This window comes from Hippichthys cyanospilos, chromosome 20, assembly GCF_059441005.1.
Source record: "Hippichthys cyanospilos isolate Australia breed blue-spotted pipefish chromosome 20, RoL_Hcya_1.0, whole genome shotgun sequence".
Classification (NCBI taxonomy): Eukaryota; Metazoa; Chordata; class Actinopteri; order Syngnathiformes; family Syngnathidae; genus Hippichthys; species Hippichthys cyanospilos.
The window spans coordinates 14,190,315-14,212,500 of record NC_142388.1 but is presented as its reverse complement, the minus strand read 5'-3'; the positions used below and the strand labels follow the sequence as shown (position 1 = coordinate 14,212,500).

Sequence of the window (22,186 nt, the reverse complement as noted above, 5' to 3'; positions counted from 1 at the left end):
GCCAGTGTGCCTCTTATGACAATTAGTGTTCAGTCAAAATTTCGTTTTGGGCAGGTGTAATGACAATGAAGATCTTGCAACATATCATTTGAGAATATAGAATATTGAGTAAACTGTTTTGGTGGAGAGTTGAGCTTTTACAGGTGATCCTCTGTGTTCTGCCACTTATGGGAAAGCGAAACCAGTTTGAATCATGTGTGAACAGTCCGATGTAGTCCTCTGTCTTTTAGCCCTTCCTGTTTCACTTCCAATAAGGTGGTAATAAATACACTGAAGATATAGGCACAAATCCATCGACGTCTTGGATGGTGTTCCCTTCCCAATGTAACATCCATTCTTAACAATGATCTTTTAAAGCCAAATGAAAGTGATTAAGATTTGCATCCGTGGAGAGGAAATCGGCTCAATCACCCACTTTTAAAAATGTGGCTACAGGATTTTCCATGTCTTGTGAAGTTGGAAAAGAATACATTTTCTGGTCTTCTTGACTATTTTATACTCATTGGAAGCCCCTTTTGCAATATTACTAAACAAAATCATCAAATGAGGTCTTTTAGCAGTCCTTGATGGCCGATTGAGTTGGTTGCGCTCTCACTGGTTGTAACCCCTCAACCTGATGACACAGGCAGCAAATATTTGAAAAGAGAAATCTAAAAAAGATGAAGCCTAACAAATGCAAATACCTTTTTCCCCGTTTCAGACGTTTTTTTTCACATAATTTTCAAATGACATAATTTACAGTTTTGTATATGTATATAATTTGACGTCTGTTTATTGTTCAAAGTAGATTGTTTTGGATTGTGATTACTTATAGGAAAACAATATTGTGTTTGTATTTTGTTTGCGCTGTGAATGTTCATTTAACAATATGGCTCATTTACTAATGAGCTATATTGTTGTGCAGAACGATTAGAATGTTTGACCAAATTATCTATTGGTTTTAAATGTCGATTCCGGTTCAAGAGCTGAGGCGAACTGGCAGAGAAACAAATGTAAATTACAATTCTATGTAACTAACCTAAATAGAAGTGATATAGTAGTAGCTCCAAAGTCGGTATACGAACTTAAATGCTGGATGTGCAGTGTCTTCTCATTTTGACCATTCGTAGTACAACTGAACTTGCAAATGGGTTGCAGGCTGGCCCCTCTCTTAGTCATTACACAGCCTCTGTCAGTGGGTTCAGTCGTGCACCGCACTCCCTCTCAGTTTCAGTGCTCTGAGCGCTCAATAAATACCGGCTATTGTTTTGCATTGTATTGTTTCAACCTCCCGAAATCAACAAAGTCACCACTCATGTTGCCTCACCACAGAGTAAAGAGATGCCTTTCAGCTGGAGAGGGGTGTAGAATAGACAATGGACAACAGACCAACGAAAAAAAAAATCTAAGACAAAAATTCTGGCTAGAATGAGCATTTCCACAAGCTGCTCTTGCAAGACTATAAAAAGATCAAATACTCTACCTCTATTCTGTGAGCTGTTTTGGTGTGCAATCCTCTTCTTCAAACCATTAAAGTAGGCTTTGAAGCGGTAGATGAAGAGATTTGTGATGGAGGAATCTGTCAAAATCAAAACAAAAAAACATAAGAATAAACAGACATTTGGTGAAGGTGGAAATTGTATTAATTGTTGGGTACAGTATTTGGCCAGAATTGGATTTTGTTCGTTTTAGCTATTCTATATATATATATATATATATATATATACATGTCAGAGACATCTCTAAAAGAAGACTAGGACAAGCCTAGCTGCTAAGCAGCAAAAAGAGTAACTCAGACCAGCCAAGACTGACTTTTCTCAGCCATGGCACAGGGAAAAAGCTTGACGAACGAACTCATGCGTTGCCGGCACTAATTCATCACTCAAGCGTCCCTGCCTGATTTTTATTCATTCAGCAAAGCATTGCACATTACAAGACATAACAAAAAGAGTAAGTTGGGTGCCACCAACAGCAGGCCGAGGTCCCAGATCACACTTTCCTGCGTCAACAGCTTTAACTAAGGACTGGGGTGAGATGAACTAGGACTGCATACATGGATAGCAATCCACACTATTCTAGACAAGAAATAAGCACATAATAATAACAACCTAATATATGACTCCCTTTACAAGCTGCCTGTGGATTCTCCCCAAAATTGAAAGGCCTGTGTGCCCACCCCTCAATCATGTTTTAGGGAAATCGGTTTTGTGATTTCTGTGGAATTTTACAACTGTATTGATCCTACCACTTCATGGATTGTTCAATTGGTGATCGAAACAACAAAGTTAGCGATGGATGATACTGTACATCTTCATTTGAACAATGCTGTGAAATGTGATGGTATATTACCTCCTGTGAGTTTGGATGAGCAGTTGATGAACTCTGTTGGTCTTGGTGCAACAAGGCTCTTGCGCCGTGCTTTAACGGTTCCTGATGAAGGCCCCAGTGAGGAATCACTAAGAACAGCCCCCACATGCTGCTGGGAACCTCGGCGGCTCGCCTTGGCCAGATTTCCTGCCTTTCCCTCCCAGTACGTCTGGCAGGCACGATATAGAATCTGGACAAGAATGCACTTTTCTGGCACTGAATTGGCTACCCATTGATCCACCGCATTGACAAACACCAGGTCAAACTCGGGGCTGTCCTAGTGGAGAGTGAATTACCTTTTAGCAAGCAAGCATGCTTAATGATCTTAAAAAGTGATAACTTTGTTGACTCAGGATGATGAAATCAAAATGAGATGATGACCTTGTTGGGGTTAATGCCATTGACCTGCCGTAGCTGCTCCACTGTCCATTGAGATGTCCTTGTGAAGGCCAAGGAGCCACTAAACTGCTTCACCTTTGAAATGAGGAGCTGGTGTGGCCTTGCTTTGGTCACTACACAGAGAGCATAAATTATCGTTTACTGCCGACAACTAAGTCCAATGAATTAAGTTATGGAAAAATGGAAACACAAATAACATAAAACAAACAAAAACCAAATAATGGCAAAAGATATGACTGGAAAGAGAATAGATAGGCTGTAATAAAAACAGAACATTATCATTTACACAACATCCTAAAATTTGAGACACTGTTACCTTACTTATCTGAGTACCAGTCCAGTTTTTGTTTTTCACATTTTCAACCCCCATATTAGGGCGGTCGAGTTACAATCGCATAACTCAAAAGAGACCTATTTTTTTCCACATATCTGTTTGAATATCAATTCGAATGCAAAATAAATCATATCTTGTCATTTACAAGGCTTAAAATGACTTTATATGCCTCTAATTTGATATAGCATGCGTCCGTTTTAGAGCGTTTGCGCAGAAATCGTGAAAATGCACTTTTATCAAGCGCCGCCATATTGCCTCTTTATTGTCAACAACGAGGCTGCACGGATAATTAATCCAGCGGACTTTGACCCATTATGAAAGGGTGAAGACGGCTTGACTTGTCTCCTTCTGCCCTTGGATGTGTGCTTCAACAAGCTGGAATGGATGTCGGCAGGTGGGAGAAGGAACAGCGAAGGGTAACATTCCACACTCTGATCTCACAAAAGTCCTCAATTAAAGTAAAGAAAGTAAAGAAAGCTTGGGGTAATATCCCAAGAAAGATGTTCAGCAAATTATCTCTGAAGGCCTCCATTTCAAAAAAAATGTACGGGATCGAAGATGACTACCCATGGAAGCGTAACATGGATGTTTGCGCAAAAGATGAGCAGGAAGGTGTGGGTGTCCGGGAGTTAAATGGGAGAAGCTATTTCGCATGTCAGGTAGTGATGATGATTTTTTGGACTTTTCAACAAATGAATATTTAGCTGTGTCAAAAAAATAAAGCATTGAAACTCCATCATTTTGTTGTTGCAGCATTAGTGTCAGCATTTGCGTCCACGCACACGTGTGCATTGCCTCGATCTTGCCCCCCCCAAACCCCTCTACCACCGCAACAGTTATGCAAAAGTTATTCGATGTACCATACGATGAAGAAATGCGTCTAAAAGTGATTTGGTCTTTTTATTGACAAACACTATTTAATAATGTGTTTTAATTTATTGGACAGCCATGATCGATGTAACCACTAATGTCAGGGTTAGACTTATAAATGTGTTTTAGTAAAGTTCACCCAAATTCTAATAAAAAAGGGAGGGAGTCGACTTATAAGCAAGGTAAACTCTGACAAATACGGTATATTTTAAATACAAAGAGAAAGCCATGATTTGAAAACCTCAAAATAGTACATTACAAACCCATCATATTCAAATGTGTATCTAAACAATGCACTGTTTTGTGAAAAACATTGTTTCTGTGGTTTCTATTTTACACACGTACACACATACACACTAACAAGTTCTAATTTTGTGATAAGAATAGACCTACCAAAAATTTAAACATATTCTATTATCTTGTATGAACACTTCCTAAGGCTGTAGCTCAGAGACAATGTGATGCAGATGAAAAAGTTTCACAAGGGGAACGTTCCATGAGCAAGTCTCACTTTGATGCTTAACAGGAGGAAAATGTCTTAACAATCTTTGATTTTTATTGCGTCAACGACACGTGTGGTCAAAATGTCAATTCCAGCCCTGAATTCATTGGCTCTAGTTTTAGAATGTTTTGCAAACCTTTTGTGAAAAGTCCTCTAAAATTTGTTTCATGGCACATTTTCACAAAGTCAAAAACTGGGATTTGCACCTGAAACACAAATGAAGGTTGCATAGTCTCCTTTGGAGCCTGAGGAAAGGAAAGATATCCTCTTCTTTTTTCTCCTCTGTACTTCCACTGCCACGAGCATCCTTTCATTATGGGGAATGAAGACTTCTTTGTTTATGGTAGACTGAATATTCATTGTTGCTTTTAGTCCTAAACTAGGAATGAAAAGACACAGGATGTTTGTCAGGCCTTGATGAGGAGTGAGAATAACGAAAAAGCAAGTTCCTGTGACAATATGAGACTGTGTTTCATCACTGCAGCCACATTAGCATATTTTTAAAAGAGAAAAATGTAACATTTGTGCATTGGCTTATTATGACATAGAAATGAGAGTCCATGAAATAGAATGTGTGACAATTAGTTACAAATTGTTGGCATTTTCTATTCTTTACATCATTTGAGAAGTACAAATTAACTGTGAAAATGAACAATGTTCTTTTTCATTTCCAGATGCACACACACAAACACACATGCAGGCAGACACAGGTGCACAAATACGCAGGCAAACACAAACGGGGGGTTTATTTCCTAGTCCCTAACCTTAACCATTACAGCAGATTGCCAAATCCTAACCCTTACCTTAACCTCAACCAAAATCCAAATCAAACCAATGCTCTAAAATCAAGTGTTGACCTTCAAAAAAAGGTCTGAACTTGTATGGGGCACAGATTTTAGTATTACTTGACGGGACAGCTCTTGCATACATTGCGCAACAGTTTTGCATAGAGGGCCGACCCAGAGGCAGCGTGTGAGCGGCTTTCACTGCAACAACAACTCAAACGCATGCTGCATTCTTACGCCGAATTTCAGTGAAAACAGGACGAAATCATCAAGTTTTAGTGCATACAACTACACAGGAGTTTCTCTAGGGGGATTCAGTCGAGGATTCAAGATAATTATCATCTAATATAGCACCATGGGTGCACTTTGAAAACGTGCAAAAAATGGCAAATTAGCATAACTTGATTTACGTAAAATAACTGCTCGTTTCTTTTCTTTCAACCAAGAATCTAGACTGTTTTACAGCCATATGAATCAAAAGTCCGTGATTTATGCATACATTTCAAAGAAATTTCAACTTAAGTATCTCTTTGTTTTGTTCTGGCTCCCATGTTGGATTTTGCATCTGTACAACAACCCTAACTTTACATTCAAATAATAAGATATTTTTGGGCCAACTGCCCTTTTCTGGCAAAAAAAAAAAATAAACTAGTCATTTAGACATTTCTGTGTCTATGCAAAAAAAGAAAATTTATTTGCAATGTGGAAATTGTTTAACAGTGTAACCTGTCTGTTCATCAATAAACACTTGAAACAAAGCTGCTACTTTTCAATTCCTAATTGTCTGCAGAAAACTGTAAACATAGTCAAAATCGAAAATGAATAAATGTCACGAGCAGGACTTGAACCCAGGTGAAGGAATAAATAAATTACACACCTGCAAGTGCATTATCCACTACTACCATGCAATAGTTTCACTTGCACAAAAGTAATACCTGTAGACCTCAACCACTGGTCCGCGGACTGTTACCGGTCCGTGGATCAACTGGTATGATGTTTTGGAACTGATTAATTTAACAGTTCATTCATTTCCGCTTTGTTTGGCTGGATCTTTGTCTTTTGGCGCCGCCTCTGGCCACTATTGATATTACATTTTGTCGTGAGAAGGATGGTGTGGTTTTGAGAGCAGTCTGACACACACGTGTGTGACGCACACATTGTTTTGTCCCTGTGAAATCTGGCCCACGACTGTCTGTGAGTTGTACTTTCTTTGTAAAAATGTTGATGTATGATAATATGCCCAAAATTAGTTTGTTTCTTGATCCAACAACGTTTGACTGTGGATAATATGTTAGCTAGTATTAGTTCTTATCTTCATCATGTTTTATAGCACTGCCCTGTATGCCTTTCGTTCGTTCACATTTTCGTTTGTGTCGGGTATTTCCCTTGAAATTAAAAGCTTTTGTAATTCAGTTTTATGGTTGATTTAAATGTCATTTGGGTACATTTTGGTACATTTTGAGCCCCGCTCCCCCACCCCACCTCCCAGTCCGCAGTAAAAATCTCAAGCATCGACCGATCTGTGGTGATATTAAGGTTGGAAACCACTGCAGTATACTACTCAGTGCCACAGTTTTGCAGTCGTGGCAAGTCAGGAGACGGCTCAGCGCATAGGAGCCTGACGTATGAGGTATGAATTTAAATGCAAGATGATCTCGACCCTGTCAAGTTGCTTACCCGGAGCCAGTTAACATGGGCGTAGTCAAACTATGCACTAGATTAATTTATGATTTAAATGTCATTTGGGTACATTTTGGTACATTTTGAGCCCCGCTCCCCCACCCCACCTCCCAGTCCGCAGTAAAAATCTCAAGCATCGACCGATCTGTGGTGATATTAAGGTTGGAAACCACTGCAGTATACTACTCAGTGCCACAGTTTTGCAGTCGTGGCAAGTCAGGAGACGGCTCAGCGCATAGGAGCCTGACGTATGAGGTATGAATTTAAATGCAAGATGATCTCGACCCTGTCAAGTTGCTTCCCCGGAGCCAGTTAACATGGGCGTAGTCAAACTATGCACTAGATTAATTTATGCCCCCGCCGGGACACTTGTTAAGGTCTACATGTATTACTTTTGCACAAGAGAAACTGTGCCACGAATTAGCGTAGTAGATAACAAACTTGCAGTTGCCGTCATTTATTTATTCCTGCAGGTGGGTTCAAGTCCCGCTCAAGACACTTATTTTTATTCATTTAAGATTTTGACTGTGTCTACATTTTTCTGCAGACAATTAGGAGTTGAAAAGGAGCAGCATGGCTCGGTACCTATGCCAGTCTGCCCACTAGTATTTTTTCTGTTACGCCAGCCCGCTTGTGTTTTTGCCATTCTGTTTTGAGAATAAAGATGTGTTCAGTGTTTAGCACCTTTAGAATTTTTTATGATCCAAATTTATTCAAAAGGTTGATAAATAAACACAACAAACACATGAATACTTAGCATTTTCAGTACTGCAAATCAACAGAATAATGGATGACATTTGTCTCTTATCAACTCATGTTCTCAAATCACACAATGTGAAATGCATGCTTGTATATCTTCAACTAAAATATCGCAGTTTTTTTTTTTTTTACAATTAGTGGTCTGTTGTTCTGAATTGAGAACAATTAATTTAGTAGACTGGCGTCTGCGCTTATCTATCAAATTAAACAAAAACAATATGTCGAAATAGCTAATTATACTAAAACATAATGTACTTTAATAGCATGTCGTGATCTGAACGACACAACTATTGGGTGGGAGGGTTGTGGTGTGAGGGGTTTGCATGGTTGGAGTTGCAAAGCAGTCTTCAAACTTCAAAGCATGCACAAATCCCATGCACAGTCATCATCCACAAAGGGATACAGCTAAGTGTCATGCAAGGACCAGCGAGTCTACCCAGCTGGTTCCGTCCCACCATGTCGCACAGCTGCGCAAATGCCCTGTTAGGGCCAAATCCACCATCCGCAGTGTAGCAAATTAACAAAACAGAAAACTCCACCCAGGCACACATTTACCTGCGGATTCCACATACTGCGTCTCCACTGTATGCGTCTGTGCTCCGCAATCCCTGGAAGGTCAAACTGCGCTTGCTAATAAACTTGTTAATGAACTTGCAACTCACATGATTAAAAAAAAAAAAAAAAAACGTTTCTAAACTTCTGGAAACAAATCAAGCTCCATTTGTGTATAGTTTGCATGGATAACCTTTCGTTGCATGCTTCATTTACAATGGGAGTGGACAAACAGTAGTCATTTTAACTTTAAAGTGAATCCATAGAATCGTGGCTCAAACAGTAATATATATATATGTACACTATGGTGACTCGAGCATGAAAAGTTGAGGGGGGCCCTGGAGTGGGCACAAGCATCAAACCTACACAATAGATTTTATTTCAATTCAAGAACACAATCCTTTTTTATTCATAACTGTACAAATTATGAATAAAAGCTTTACAAGATTTCAAATGAATGTATCACTCACCAGAGCTGTTCATTTCTGAAATAGAAAGGCTGCATGTTGATATTTCATTGAGCAAACTTGTCAAAAACCCATTTATCGAAGTCCAATAAGCCATGACTGGATTCATTTTCAAAGGACAGCACACAGTAGCTAGTGCATTTAAAATGGGTCCTCATTCAGTCATCACTTACAAAAGAAAAATCACAAATTCTGTAATGATGTGTAAACTTTTGAGCACGACTGTAAAATTGTGCAGTTATTTTTGTGTTAATAACACTAATGTCAAAATGTTTTTGAACAGATGAATGGTTAATTTGACTTGAGGTATTTATTACAAGTAGATGCACAGATGTGTTCAAAATATAATATACCAAAATAAGTACACATAATAATCCTCCCTGTCATTCCTTCATGATCATTTCTCCATCAGTACTGTATAGTTTACAATTTTTGTTGAATACTCTTGGTCTCGTGTTACATTCTTTGACCTTGCTGCAGGGTTGTAATAGTTTAGTATTTTTCATATTAGTTCGTTTTTATATTGTTTTTACTTTTTTAAATTCTAGTAAGTGTTAATTAGCTTTAAGATCAGGTTAATCAGTGTTGATTAGTTTTAGTTATTGTTTCCATGGTCCAGTAAGTCTAGTCCAGGTCTTGAAGTTTTTTCTTTTTCTTATTTATTTTAATATATAGAATGCAGTATATGGAATATTTCTGAACCTAACCCTGGAAAAATAGAATTCATTCTACTGCATGGATGTACAGCAATACCAAAACAAATAAATTTAAAATAAACTCTGTTTTTGCATGAATTATAGTTTGACATTTTTGTTTTGTTAAGTTTTTGGTAAAACCTTTTTATTTTTAGAAATTAAAATGGCTTTTAGATTTAACATTGTAAGGTCTGTGTATTACATTGATGTGTGACCAAATGGTTATCTTTCTATGTGTGTGTTCTGCCTTTTGCCCAAATTCATTTGGGGCAGTATCCGCCACCCCACAACACAGAACAGGATAAGCAGTAAGTAATAAATGGAATGGAATGATATTTTAAGGTTTTGCATTATCGGTAGGTATTATCAATGAAGAGGTTTTAATTTTTGAGTAATAGCACACAAGATTTTTTGGTTCACAGTTTAATCATGGGTGGAACATTGTGCCAACGTAACACTAATTTTACTGTTTGTTAAAAACAATGTAACATCAAACTGTTTGACTTACCTCTCCTGGTTCTGCGCTCAAATCTCAAAAGTGCACAAAGTTGTTCTTGTTAGTTAAAAGTGATGTTAGTTTCCTGTTAGATTAACTACTAAATAATACAGCTGTCATGAATTTATACCCTGGGTGGCACACCATGTGGTGTGCATTCTAATGAAAGCGCACAAATCACTGTGTCCCACGAGAGGAGGAGCACACCGGAAAGCAGAAACAGACACTCTCTGTTTGAGACACAATCCACTGCACTTTATGGCTACTAAAAACACATACAACACATTGGCATTTACAACATTGAATCAAAAATCATGAGATGTGGGATTCTTCCCTCGCCATCGCTTAGAACCTTTAATAATATTTCATAATATCAATCTTTAGTTGGAACTTTGCTCCTAAAATCTCTTGTTTTTTTGTTTTTTTTTTAAATTTTATTTTACAAATTTCAACATATTCATAAAAAACACAAGTAAAGGCATACAATACAGGCTAGCCGTGAACATACTGCCTTAACCCATCCAACAACCCCTACTCCCCACTGGGGGAAAAAAAAAGGGAAAGGGGAGATTTAGCATTATTTCGCATACAATATAATCACTTATACTATGTGATCACAAGGTTTGTAAGGTCCATGTATGGTTGCCAAACCTTCAGAAACATGCTGTGCCGTTTTCTGAGACAATATGTGATTTTTTTTTTTATAATGGGATAAAGCTGTCCAGTTCAGAAAACCACCTGTCAATAGCGGGAGGGGAGTGGGATTTCCATGTCACTGCGATACAGTTTTTGGGCACACAAAGGGCTATGCTGAGAAATTGGATTTGTGGGCGATTTAGAGAGTGGCAAATCATGGTGAGATTACCCAATAAGCACAATTCCAGGTCCATTGGGATAGTTATCCCCATCATCTTAGTTAAGGTCGAGCATATTGCATGCCCGCCCTCACACAATGCCAGACACAATGTAGAAAGGAACCAACCTCAATTTCACATCTGAAATGCAACTCTGACAAAGCGGGCTTAAAAGAATGCAGTTTTTCTGAAGTGGAGCTAGTGTAAAAGTTATAATTAGCCAGCCTATAATAAGCATTGATGATGTTAGAGAGGTCGTTTCGGCACAGTTTCGCCTACAACTTCAACAATTGTGACACCGAGATCCGACTATCATTTCAGTCTGGATTTATGTAGACCTGACTTGGGACTGCCCCCCATCAACAGGCGATACAATCGAGAAATAAATTCAAGTTTGTCCTCATCATGAAATAAAAGTTCTATTTCATCCATAGTAGGTAAAGTCAAATCAGGACCCAAATTAGACAACCAAAATGGTTGAATCTGAAGATAACAAAAGAAAGTCTGAGTGGGCAGGTCATATTTCCTCTTCAGTTGTTCAAATGACATAAATATTCTTTCCTCAAAGCAGTCCTCTAAGTGTTGGATTCCTTTCTGGTACCACACATCTAAGATCTTATTGTTAATGGCCATCGGTATGCGTTTGTTTTGTTTTAATGGAGTTTTCGGTGACAATCCCACTGTCAGGCCCAGGCTCTTGTGAACTTTGTACCAGATATTGATTAAATGTATTAAAATTTGATTTTTTGTTGTGTTGTTCACAGTCTTCGGGCTATGCTTGTGTACAAAGTCCCGGAGAGATATTTCCCTCAAAGGGTTTAATCCAATTTGTGTCCAAGAGGAGGCTTCATTGTCCTGGGGGAGGGATGCTATGAACCTTGATTGCACTGCTAATAGTAATATTTGAAGACAGGAAGTTTGAGTCCTCCTAAATCATAGTCCAAGGTTAGTTTTGCCAAAGCCATCCGAGATGAATTACCATGCCATATAAATTGTCTAATACTGTGTAACTATTCAGGATCTTGAAGAAAGATTGTGGTAATGGAATTGGTATGGATTGGAATAAGTACTGTACTGTAAATGTGGTAGCACATTCATTTTGATGCAGTTAACCCTTCCATTTAAGGTAAGAGGCAAACCCATCCATCTCTGCAAATCATCTTTAATTTTTACAAGTATTGGAGAATAATTCAATGTATACAAATTGTTAAGGTCGTTATCCCAAAGAATGGATTTGTACCCTTAAGTATGGAGTGATCAAAGTCAATCACTTTTCTCCAAATTATTTCTCCAAGTTTATAGCCTGAAATATTACTGTAGGTACGCAGCACAGTTTGTAGCCTGGAAAGAGAGTTATCAGGGTCATTGAGATATAGAATGATGTCATGTGCCAGGAGATTCATTTTGTGAATTGTTTGGCCTACTTGAAATCCCTTTATAGAGGTCTCTTGTCTAATTGTTTCGGCTAGGGGCTCGAATGTCTTGTCTAAAATCTCTTGTTGATCAAGTGTCTCTAATATCTTTTTCAACTATGCCAATATTCCGCCTGGATGTGTTTCACTTTCCTCATGAAGCTAATTATTCTATTTCATTCAATTGTGTACTAAGTTAAAAATATTACAAATTATCGTACACATGCTACGATGCAACCCTACACAACTGTTAGGGTTGAATGATTTTGAAAATAGTAATTATGATAATAATTGAAATGTGCCTCCCCCACATTTAAAATGTCATTAATTTTTCTTTCCACATACTTTAACAAACAATGAATGCGTATTACACACATACACCAAAAAAAAAAATCTTTACATAAATATTGTTGTCTTTCATACACGTAAAGTAGGTAAGGCTTAGTGTGGCTATCTGCATCACCCAGGGGCACCCAAAGCCATCTCTCCAAAGGGCCGTGTGCAGCGGCGGCAGGGAGTTCAAATTAGGCTCAATTGCGCTTTGTTGAAACCAACGCAAGGCGGGGGGAAAAAAACAGAGGACCAGCGAACACTTTTCCCTTGGGCTGACGGCTTGCGGGATTAGTGTTCTACTGGCTTGGTTACAACACTAGGCAGCCATAAGTAATAGCTCTGTAGAGTGGTTTAGTTCCTGTTTGGTAGGCATGACTTTTTGTGTCAGCGTTGGTTTCAGGGTTTCTATTTTGAGTCTGTCGTAGAAAATCAATCCGACATGCCAATACAATGATAGGACATGCCTTTGCTGCTACAGCTGTGGCTCTCTCTACCTTCGGCTATATTTGGACAAACATCTGGATGCTGTGTAACGCTGGACCTGCGCCCTGTTATGTATGCTCACCACTTTACTAAGAGTTCAAACTCACATTTTTCCCATATTTTTCCCTTCAGCGTTTTGGACCCCAAAACAAACAAAAATATCCCGAATTGTAGAGTCAAGATACTGAATCAAGTCCGTGAAAGTCCTGTCGCACGTCTGTCCTTAACAGCTAGTCATAAGAGCAAAAGAACACTGCATGGACAACAACTTGTCCTGGAGAAAAGTGTTTTTTCTGAGTAATGGTGTGGCTTCCATCATCACCGCCCATAGGATTATTATGCCTTTGTTAGAACGGTGTTGTGCATCTTTAGCCCCTTTCTTCGAACACCCGTCGGTGATGAGCATGATGTCATCTGAAGGGATTCTTTGTGATGTGGAGCATCCAATGAGATGAGTTGGTGACGCTGCGTCACATGTAGGAGGAGGGTGCTAATTTCACCCTTCCCCCATTTGCCAGACTCCTGAAAAGATGTCGCCCTGGCACGATCAGAGCACTTCTTCCATGATGGCCCTCAGGATTGGCACGTCCCAATAGGTGTCGTCCGACAGGTGCGCCATCACACCATGATGCACACCTGGTCCCCTGGCATCGCTAGGCCATAAGTCACTTCCTGCTCACAGAAATGTCAAACAAGTGATTGGGAGCCCCAAAGCACATGTCTGTCTTTAGAGGCTCCACTTTCCTGCCCTTCCAGCACCCACTGAAAGACTGGACTGGGAAGCTGCTATCCCCTGGTGAGACAAAATAAAATGAGCTGTGTTTGTGAGTTCACGGAACTGTATATTTGACATAAGTGCCAGGGGAAGCACAACCATCCATGCCAACACGACTCCAAACATGACTTTTGCAAACTTTACTACAAATTCTGAATAAACCACTCTGAAAATATTTTTTAAATAAAATCTTGAGACTGGGTAAACCACAACACTGCCCGAACACTGTTTCAACTTTTCGCAAATTCCCACATTTACAATTTATCGAAAGAGCCATGAGTTGGAATAGAATAATTGCCTCAGACCAGCCTGTGTAAGCATCCACAATGGACAATAGATGGATGGACTTTGAATTATATAGCGCTTATCTACCTTCGGTACTCAAAGCGCTTCACACAAGTCATTTACCTACTGATGACGCAGCATCAGGAGCAACTGAGGGTTCAGTGTCTTGCTCAAGGACACTTCGACATGGTCTTGATGGTCGGGGGCTTGAACCCACAGCCCCTCGGCTGGGAGACGACCACTCTACCACTGAGCCATGCTGCCCTTATAGATAGAGCTGGCCACGAACCCAATCAATAATGATGATCAATTCCAATTAACCTTCCTCCCCAAAATGCCTAAGAAATGGGAAGGGCCCTCAAGGAAGGTTCATCGCTGAACGGGCATTGAATAATTGACACTCACTACAATCGTCCCTATATTGTCCATTACACCCAACAGATGAGGATGCCACCAATGTATAAGTACTAAGTGTTATTTGCGTCTTTACCCGAGTGTGCTGCTCAAGAGTCTCGTCTACCAGGCCCCCAAAGCTGGGTGGAGTGAATTATACTTTGGATCCCCGGGACTCACAATACTAAATAACTATGAGTCCCAACAGAAATTTTTGGAGTCCCAAAAATCACGCAAGTAAAACAGACAAAATTTTCGGTTCAAATTGTATTTGCAAGACGTGAGCAAAAACCAACAACAGATATTAACATATGTTACAGTAAAATGTATGAAATAAATAGAATTAATTAATATGTCATCATTGTCCCTGTACCTTGCGTTCATTCAATTTCCGATTCTGAGACAAAAAAGGACCATGTTTCCCTTTTCAAAAATTTAAATTCAACTAAAATATAAAATAAAAGCAATTTCCAGAAAAATACAGCAATAAAATTTGATTTTGTGTTGTTTTTATAGTTTTTTTTTTTTTACAGATAAACCCAAAGAATACAATATACACTCGTCCTAAAAATTATTCGAACCAAAAAATGCCATGTTCAAAATTATTCATACATGAGTCCAATGTCCAATTACTTATACCCTAGTCCAATGTTCAATCATTTTTTTTCTTTCCTTTTCATTTATGGTACTTCATAGGCAAAGGAATACCCAATCATTTGACAACAGAGTACCCTGATATTTCAGTTTTATTAGACAATGTGGTAAACAATAACTGTATCTTTTCAGGATGCATTGCTCTATCTAATTAAAATTGCTCAACAATATGCATAAATAATTTATTGCCAGTTTTCAAGAACTCTGGCTTTGTGTTCGACAAAGCTTTAGACATGGGGTCACCGGGCCACCGACCTTTTTGAAACCGAGAGCTACTTCTTTGGTACTGACTAATATGAAGGGCACCAATTTATGTTAAGATACCAATCATTTTAATGATTTGTCACAATAATTAGGGAACAGGTGTAGTAAATATGTAAAGCAAGTGGCATGTTAGCTACATGTAATATATGTATAATTCTAACGTTCAAGAAAATCACACTGTTCTATCACTTGAGAGCAATTTACAGAACAGGCCTGCAGGCTACTCATGTGATCTTTTGGGGCTACCTGGTGCCCGCAGGGTCCACGTTGGTGACACCTGCCTTAGACTAACCTGTAATCTGTATAAACACCAGAAAAAAAGTAGTTAGCAATTGTTGACAGTCGATTTTTTTTTTTTTTCCATTTGTTGATGTTAAAAAGATACACTTTTTGGTACACTTATACAATTTTTATAAATAACCACCTTTATAGTGGCTGTGGCCAAGTGGGTTGGCGCGAAATGTTTTCTCTTTCCAGGGGTGGGGCTTTCCACAATATAATTGAGAAGCACTGGCATAGTTTAATTCCTCTTTCCAATTTCCATAGAAAGCGTCACCACGGCGGGAATGGACCGTCATCAACCAAGGACCCCTAACCCGAACTGACATTTTGTGAAGGAAATCATATTTTAGGTTGTTATCATTATGTGCTTATTTCTTGTCTAGAATAGTGTGCATTGCTATCCATGTATGCAGTCCTAGTTCATCTCGCCCAAGTCCTTAGATAAAGCTGTTGCAGGAAAGACGCAGGAAAGTGTGAGCTGGGACCTTGTCCCAGCTGTTGGTGGTGCCCAATTGGCTCTTTTTGTTATGTCTTGTAAAGTGCAATGCTTTGCTGAATGAATAAAAACCAGGCAGGGGCGCTTGAGCGGTGAATTAGTGACGGCAACGCATGAGTTCGCTAGCCAAGCTTTTTCCCTGTGTCATGGTATAGAAAAGTCAATCTTGGCTGGTCTGAGTTACTCTTTTTGCTGCTTAGCAGCTAGGCTTGTCCTAATCTTCTTTTAGAGATTTCTCTGACACATTTTGACTTTCAAAAATGTAAACAGTACACTGTAAAAATATATTTGCTTGTACAACTTAAAACAGCTTCTGACAACATGCAAGACACCCGTGTGTTTTCTCAAACTGTTGATATATGGAAAAAGCAAACAAAGAAGTAAAAAACGATAGACCTTCCATAGTAAGTTTACTGGCCAGGTGTGTTTGAATGTTTTAATGATTTATCGTTCCAGAAAACATTTACCATACCCCAAACTGGACCTCTGACAAAGAGCGTAGGAATTTGCAAACTCGGGGCAAATCACGCATGTGCAATTCTCACGTCACATTGTGACTGTACAATGTCAACAGAAAACTATTGATAATATCAGTGATGTGATGATGTTCTTTATTCAGTTTGTCAGGTTTTTTTTCAACTGGCATACCATATAACAGTTTCCAAACACACAGTGGCTCGCACATTTTGACATTTCACAAGTAGACTACATGTTGTTGTGCACATGAAAGGAGGATTATACACAAAACTCATTGGTTAATATACAAGTATACACATCTTGAAATTCTGTGAAATCAAACACCAAATACAATAATACGTCTTCATTTGCCCAGTTTCATCCTTAGTTCTTGTCAGAAATAACAAAATCATTTTTATTACCTTATCGTATCAATTCATATTGCAAAAAAAAAAACATTAAAAAAAAAAACCCTGTTACATAAAGAATTATTGTATGCTGCTTCAAACCTATGTAGTGAAAATGGCCCATTCACCTGCGCATTACCTGAATGTTGTCATATGAGTCAACATGTTAGCATAAGGTGAGTCGTGTCAGGTTTGCCCCAATCACAAATTAGCTAACGCTGAAATGTCAAAAGACAAACCATAAATTATACATTTCATTTTTCATTTTAAATCATCCTTATTTTTACCTGATTGAACAACCTCGATCACTAAAACCATGATAATGTATAAACCTTGGCATTGTGAAATACAGTTCTTGAATGACATGCAGTTGATTATTTGTACCAAAATTGCAATACAGCAGTCAAAAAAGGACATCTGATGTTAAAAAGCATTATAAATAAATGAATGAATGAACGAATAAATAAATAAATAAATAAATACACACATACACGTACACATACATACATACAATAAAAGCTCAAGTTTGATGAATTTGGAAACATGAAAGACTTTCTGGCTGACACTTATGCCCCAAAATATTCTAAATATTGGGATAAGGTGTTATTTCTTTGGACATTACATCAAGTTGTGTCACATTCATTGAAAAAAAGAAAACGCACATTGATCATTGTTCATTATTCTCTTTCTAATCTGAAAAATACAATGTTTTGCATAATTCTAAAGCATAGCCTTAGTCTCCAGTCCTCCAGGGCAAGTGTCCTGCATGTTTTTTAACATTGGTCTCTCCAAAACACCCGATTCAAATGTTTACAATCATTATCAAGCCATCGCAGAGCTGGCTGATGAGCTAATAATTCAAATCAAGTGTGTTGGAAAGAGAAACATTCTGGTGAGAACTGCTTGCTCATATAGTTAGGCAATACTTTAGTGAGACATTGAAAAAAATAACACGCTTGTGGTCTTTTTTGTCTTGTGGTCTGTGTCATATTGGACTGAGATTAATTCCACATACGTTGTTGCGATCAGAAAATTGTTGGCAACTCTGAAACATTTCGCCTCAACATAAGATGTTATCATCATGCTCGCAAACTAGTAAACTCTATGTATAAACGGATTCTATACTGATTTTAATGTAGACAAATTTGACTTGGCGAGCCCTGACCACCATAAACATTTAGAGATGAACAAAAACAGTCAATTTGTGATTAGGACATGAAAACTACACCTCGATTAATTTCTTGAATCTTCATATTATTTGTGTATACGTAGTTTGAATTAGTAACAGAAAACAGGAAGTACATTTTCACCTTCAATACTTCCTTCTGCTAGAGATGTCACATACTGTTATCTGTGAGGAATGCCTAACCACTATGCTAATGGGTGCCGTCATGTCAATTCAAAAGTGGCTTTTAGAAATTACGGTAAGGGATTACAGAAAGCAAAAATAGATGGCTATTATTATTATTATTATTAATGAGTGAGTCATTTTACAGTTGAGCATTTTTTGTTTCTTTCAGTTTGGTCTCCAGTCATCTGCTCTACTGTACACAAACACAAAAAGCACAAAAAGAGGTAGAACATGAACACTTCAGAAATTTGAGTTGTTGTCAAGATGGGGAGAGGGCCACCTTGCTATGGATATGCTACAAGTGAATCGTTCTAGTCACCAAAATCTGAATGTATTTTTGAGTAGCTCATTTTTTTGCAACTGCGCGATATGTCACCAGACAAGTTCACACTTTCCGTCTTACCATGATGGTTATTATGATCACAATTACATAGCCGAGAATTGTACAGAGCCATGTTTAGGTAAGAGCAATTATGGGGGGGGGGGGGGGGGGGGTCATCTTTGCCTCAGTCACAACTGGAAACTACACTTCAGACACACAAAACACGTTAAAAGTTCAACATGGAAACAACTTAAATCATTTGGCGAAGGAACAAATTGTTACTGCAAAAGATCACGATTATCACTTAAAGACAAGTGGTCAAGAGGAGAAGGCTTTGGACACAATATGTCCATTTTGTCAAAGATCCCATTGAGGTTAGTGTGGCTACTGGGATGGAAATAGATTGTGTGTGTGTGTGTGTGTGTGTGTGTGTGTGTGTGTGTGTGAGCACGCGCGCTTACTGGATACAAGTGTTCATCTTAGTCAATTCAGTTTCAATTCACAAGGTGAGAGTCATTTCGTGCTCATTTAGCCGAGTTTGAAATAAAGAAAAAAATGCATAAATTAACATTTTTTATATTCAAATCCATAATGTATAAATAAGAGGTATACAATAAAATATGGATTTAATTTAATATCTATATTGTTAAAAAATGTCACATTATAAAAATATTACCAGTGTATAAAAAGGCATGAATTGTGAATCAATAGCATTTTTTTTAGAAATCATTTTGTAATAAAATTGTAAATGAGAAGTTCTCATTTTGAAAGTTCTCATTTTCTTTTTCAGACGTGTGAATAGAAGTTGAATTGACAGGCTAGGCATTAGTAAGCATGGATTTTTTTAAAACATTTTCATGAGGCATTGGTGTTGTCCTCAGAAGTCTCAAGAGGTTCTTGGGCTCTATACATGAACGTAAGGAGGAAGAGTGCCACATCATAAGAGCACCAATAAGCTGTGTGTGATGTCACCGCTGACCAATAACGGCTCTCGACCAAGCCCTCTCGCAGCTCAAAGTCAATGCGTCGTTCAAGTTCCACTGAAACACAGAGGAAAAAAAAACAGGAAGGAATATTTTAAATTATACCTGTAGTATTATATGCATATTAGTAATAGGGATGATAATAATAGTAATATAAAGAAAAAGACAAAAAGGAGAAAACATATCACGGCTCAACATATTTATATTTTTGTCAGAGGTTTTGCGAATCATTGAAATATTCCAGGAAACAGAAAGAGAAACTTTCTCATTCTGTGGGGCTTTATTTTATTTTAATTTTTTTACAGGTTAATTGCAATGACCCAAAGCAGGGGTTTTTAAACAATAACAATGAGATTTTTTGCAATTATTTGTTTTATATTGCCCATAGTTTTTACCTCTGAAATGCATACTGTGTATAGCAGTAAACCGAATTTTCTTGTCTCAAAGAAAAGCTGAATTGCAAAATACATAATCATGAAAATATGATCAACTACATTGTCTTCCATCTAAGCGGCTAATATGGACATTGTTTCTATGGCGTCACCAGGGTGTCACAATGGGATGGCCACGGGTGGTATTCAGTGTTACATGAAATAAACTCATTTTTATTTGACTTCTACATGTACAGTAAATTTAAACGGAAATATATGACAGTATTCAAATTGTATAAGAAAACTGCAGGCATGTAACAAATACTGAAAAATAACAGATATCAAAACTTTTTTTTGTCTTGGCCACCACCTCTATTTTAGCTATAGGATGAAAAGTAGCTTAATAAGAAGGTCTCCTTTGGACAGAGACTACAGAAAGGTGAGATAGAATGTCACAATCAATGCATTATTACATCTCCAGTGTGATTGTGATCCACGTTAGCACACCTTTTGGAAAATTCTTGAGAGGCAGCGCTAACATTTGGTAACATGTACCTTGGCCATTTTCACTTCAATTAGGTGCTTTTGGTAGACATCTCCAAGCTTCTGGCAAGCTTCTGGTTGAATCTTTGATCACTCTTCTTGACTGAATTGGTGCAGTTCAGTTAAATGTGATGGCTTGTCATTGTCCTGTTGGAACACCCAACTGCGCCCAAGACCCGATCTTTGGGCTGATGACTTTAGGCTATCTTGAAGAATTTGAAGGTAATACTACTCCTTAATTCTATTTACTCTCTGTAAAGCACCAGTTCCATTGGCAGCAAAACAGCCCGATAGCATAATACTACTACCACCGCGCTTGACAGTAGGCATGGTGTACTTGGGGTTTGAAGGAATCTAGAAAAAGCTTCTTGCCTTAAACTAGTTCCTAGCGTGCTCATTTTTGTTGGAAGATCGCACATACCACAACATAGTGAAACAACTGGTTTAATCCAGACAGAGAGTGGAAAAGTACACGAGATATCTCAGACCACTGTCACCAACCACGTGTAGCTGCAACAGTGACAAACTTTCATCCTTTGCATCCTGTTCTTATCCACTCTAGGGGATGGGGGTTTGATGAGGAGTCCCGGCGTGCATGTGTGTGTGTGAGGGTGTGTGCGTGCGCGTAGGTGTGGGGGTGTGTGTGTGTATGAGTGTGTGTGGGCAGGTTGGTGCGTGCGTGCAGGCGTGGGTGTTTGTTTGTGTGGGGATGGCGTCGTGCAGGCGTGGGTGTTTGTTTGTGTGGGGATGACATCTTCAAAAGTCTTTGTTCTTTGAAGCGGGAGGAGGTCTGACCACCATAAACCCTGGCTGGTATCTTCTCTTGAAGGCCACACCTAGCCTTTTGCCCATGGTGGAATGTTGGTCGGGGGATATCATCTGTTCATTTTGGAGGAGCCGACTTGTCTTTATTTCTCCTGGGCCAAGACTATATCTGCTTTATACTGACATTACGTCATCTCAATCTTTATTAGAATAACACAGTTCCATGTACACACTATTTTATTGATATATTGAATTTGAAAAATATGAATTTCATTCAGGTTAAAGGCCTCATTGCTGGCCATTGTGCCCAAACAGCTCGATTTTCGTTTCGTCTGACCATAGAACGTTCCTCTGGGACAGTGGTGTCAAACAAATTTTAATTTTGGGCCGCATTATAGTGATAGTTTCTGTCAGAGGGCCGGAATGACTGTGAATTCAAATACATTTTAAGTGTGTTGATCACACATTTACCAAGATTTGATATCATAAGTTGGCAAAAACTGTTCAAAAGAGATTTGGAGAATAAGAAAACGTTTGTTTTTCTTCTCCCCAATTTTTAAAAGTTAAAGACAACTTGCAATTTTGGTATTTTAGTCAGAGGTTGAAGTCAAGTCAGCATTTTAAGGGCCACAAAAAGTGAGGTGGCGGGCCGGATCTGGCCCCCGGGCCTTGACTTTGACACTTGTGCTCTGGGATGTCTTTTCTTTGTCCATGTGATCAGCAGCAAACTTCAGTCGAGCCTTAAGGAGCCGCTTTTGGAGCAAGGCACCTAGCATGGCAGCCTCTCAGTCCATGGAGATGCAAAACACGCTTGACTGTGGGCACTGACACCTATGTTCCAGCAGCTTCCAGTTCTTGGTGGATCTGCTTTT

The 22,186-nt window shown here is 38.6% G+C and overlaps 2 protein-coding genes across 13 annotated transcripts in view; both read right to left on the bottom strand.

Moving 5' to 3' along the window:
- stxbp6l (syntaxin binding protein 6 (amisyn), like) overlaps positions 1-10,063 on the bottom strand; it is a 26,540-nt gene extending 16,477 nt beyond the window's left edge. For 4 of the 11 annotated variants that reach the window (XR_015863788.1, XR_015863786.1, XR_015863787.1 and 1 more), the window contains exons 1-6: positions 9,898-10,048; positions 8,698-8,712; positions 4,658-4,825; positions 2,728-2,858; positions 2,329-2,623; positions 1,463-1,558 (exon numbers count right to left, since the gene is read on the bottom strand). Coding sequence is in view for 8 of the 11 variants with exons in the window: in XM_088403204.1 (XP_088259330.1) it covers positions 1,463-1,558; positions 2,329-2,623; positions 2,728-2,858; positions 4,658-4,825; positions 8,698-8,710 (703 nt within the window). In the remaining 3 variants the exon portion in view is untranslated. Of the gene's footprint in view, positions 1-1,462; positions 1,559-2,328; positions 2,624-2,727; positions 2,859-4,657; positions 4,831-8,230; positions 8,333-8,697; positions 8,713-9,897 lie in introns of all 11 variants that reach the window. The other 7 variants (XM_088403210.1, XM_088403207.1, XM_088403208.1 and 4 more) reach the window with 7 other exon arrangements.
- Positions 10,064-16,706: 6,643 nt separating this feature from the next.
- The window catches only part of ddhd1b (DDHD domain containing 1b), a 37,164-nt gene continuing 31,684 nt past the window's right edge, over positions 16,707-22,186 (bottom strand). For both annotated transcript variants that reach the window (XM_088402881.1, XM_088402880.1), the window contains one exon: positions 16,707-19,692. In XM_088402881.1, coding sequence (XP_088259007.1) covers positions 19,508-19,692 — 185 coding nt within the window. In that variant the 3' untranslated portion in view covers positions 16,707-19,507. The remainder of the gene's footprint in view (positions 19,693-22,186) is intronic.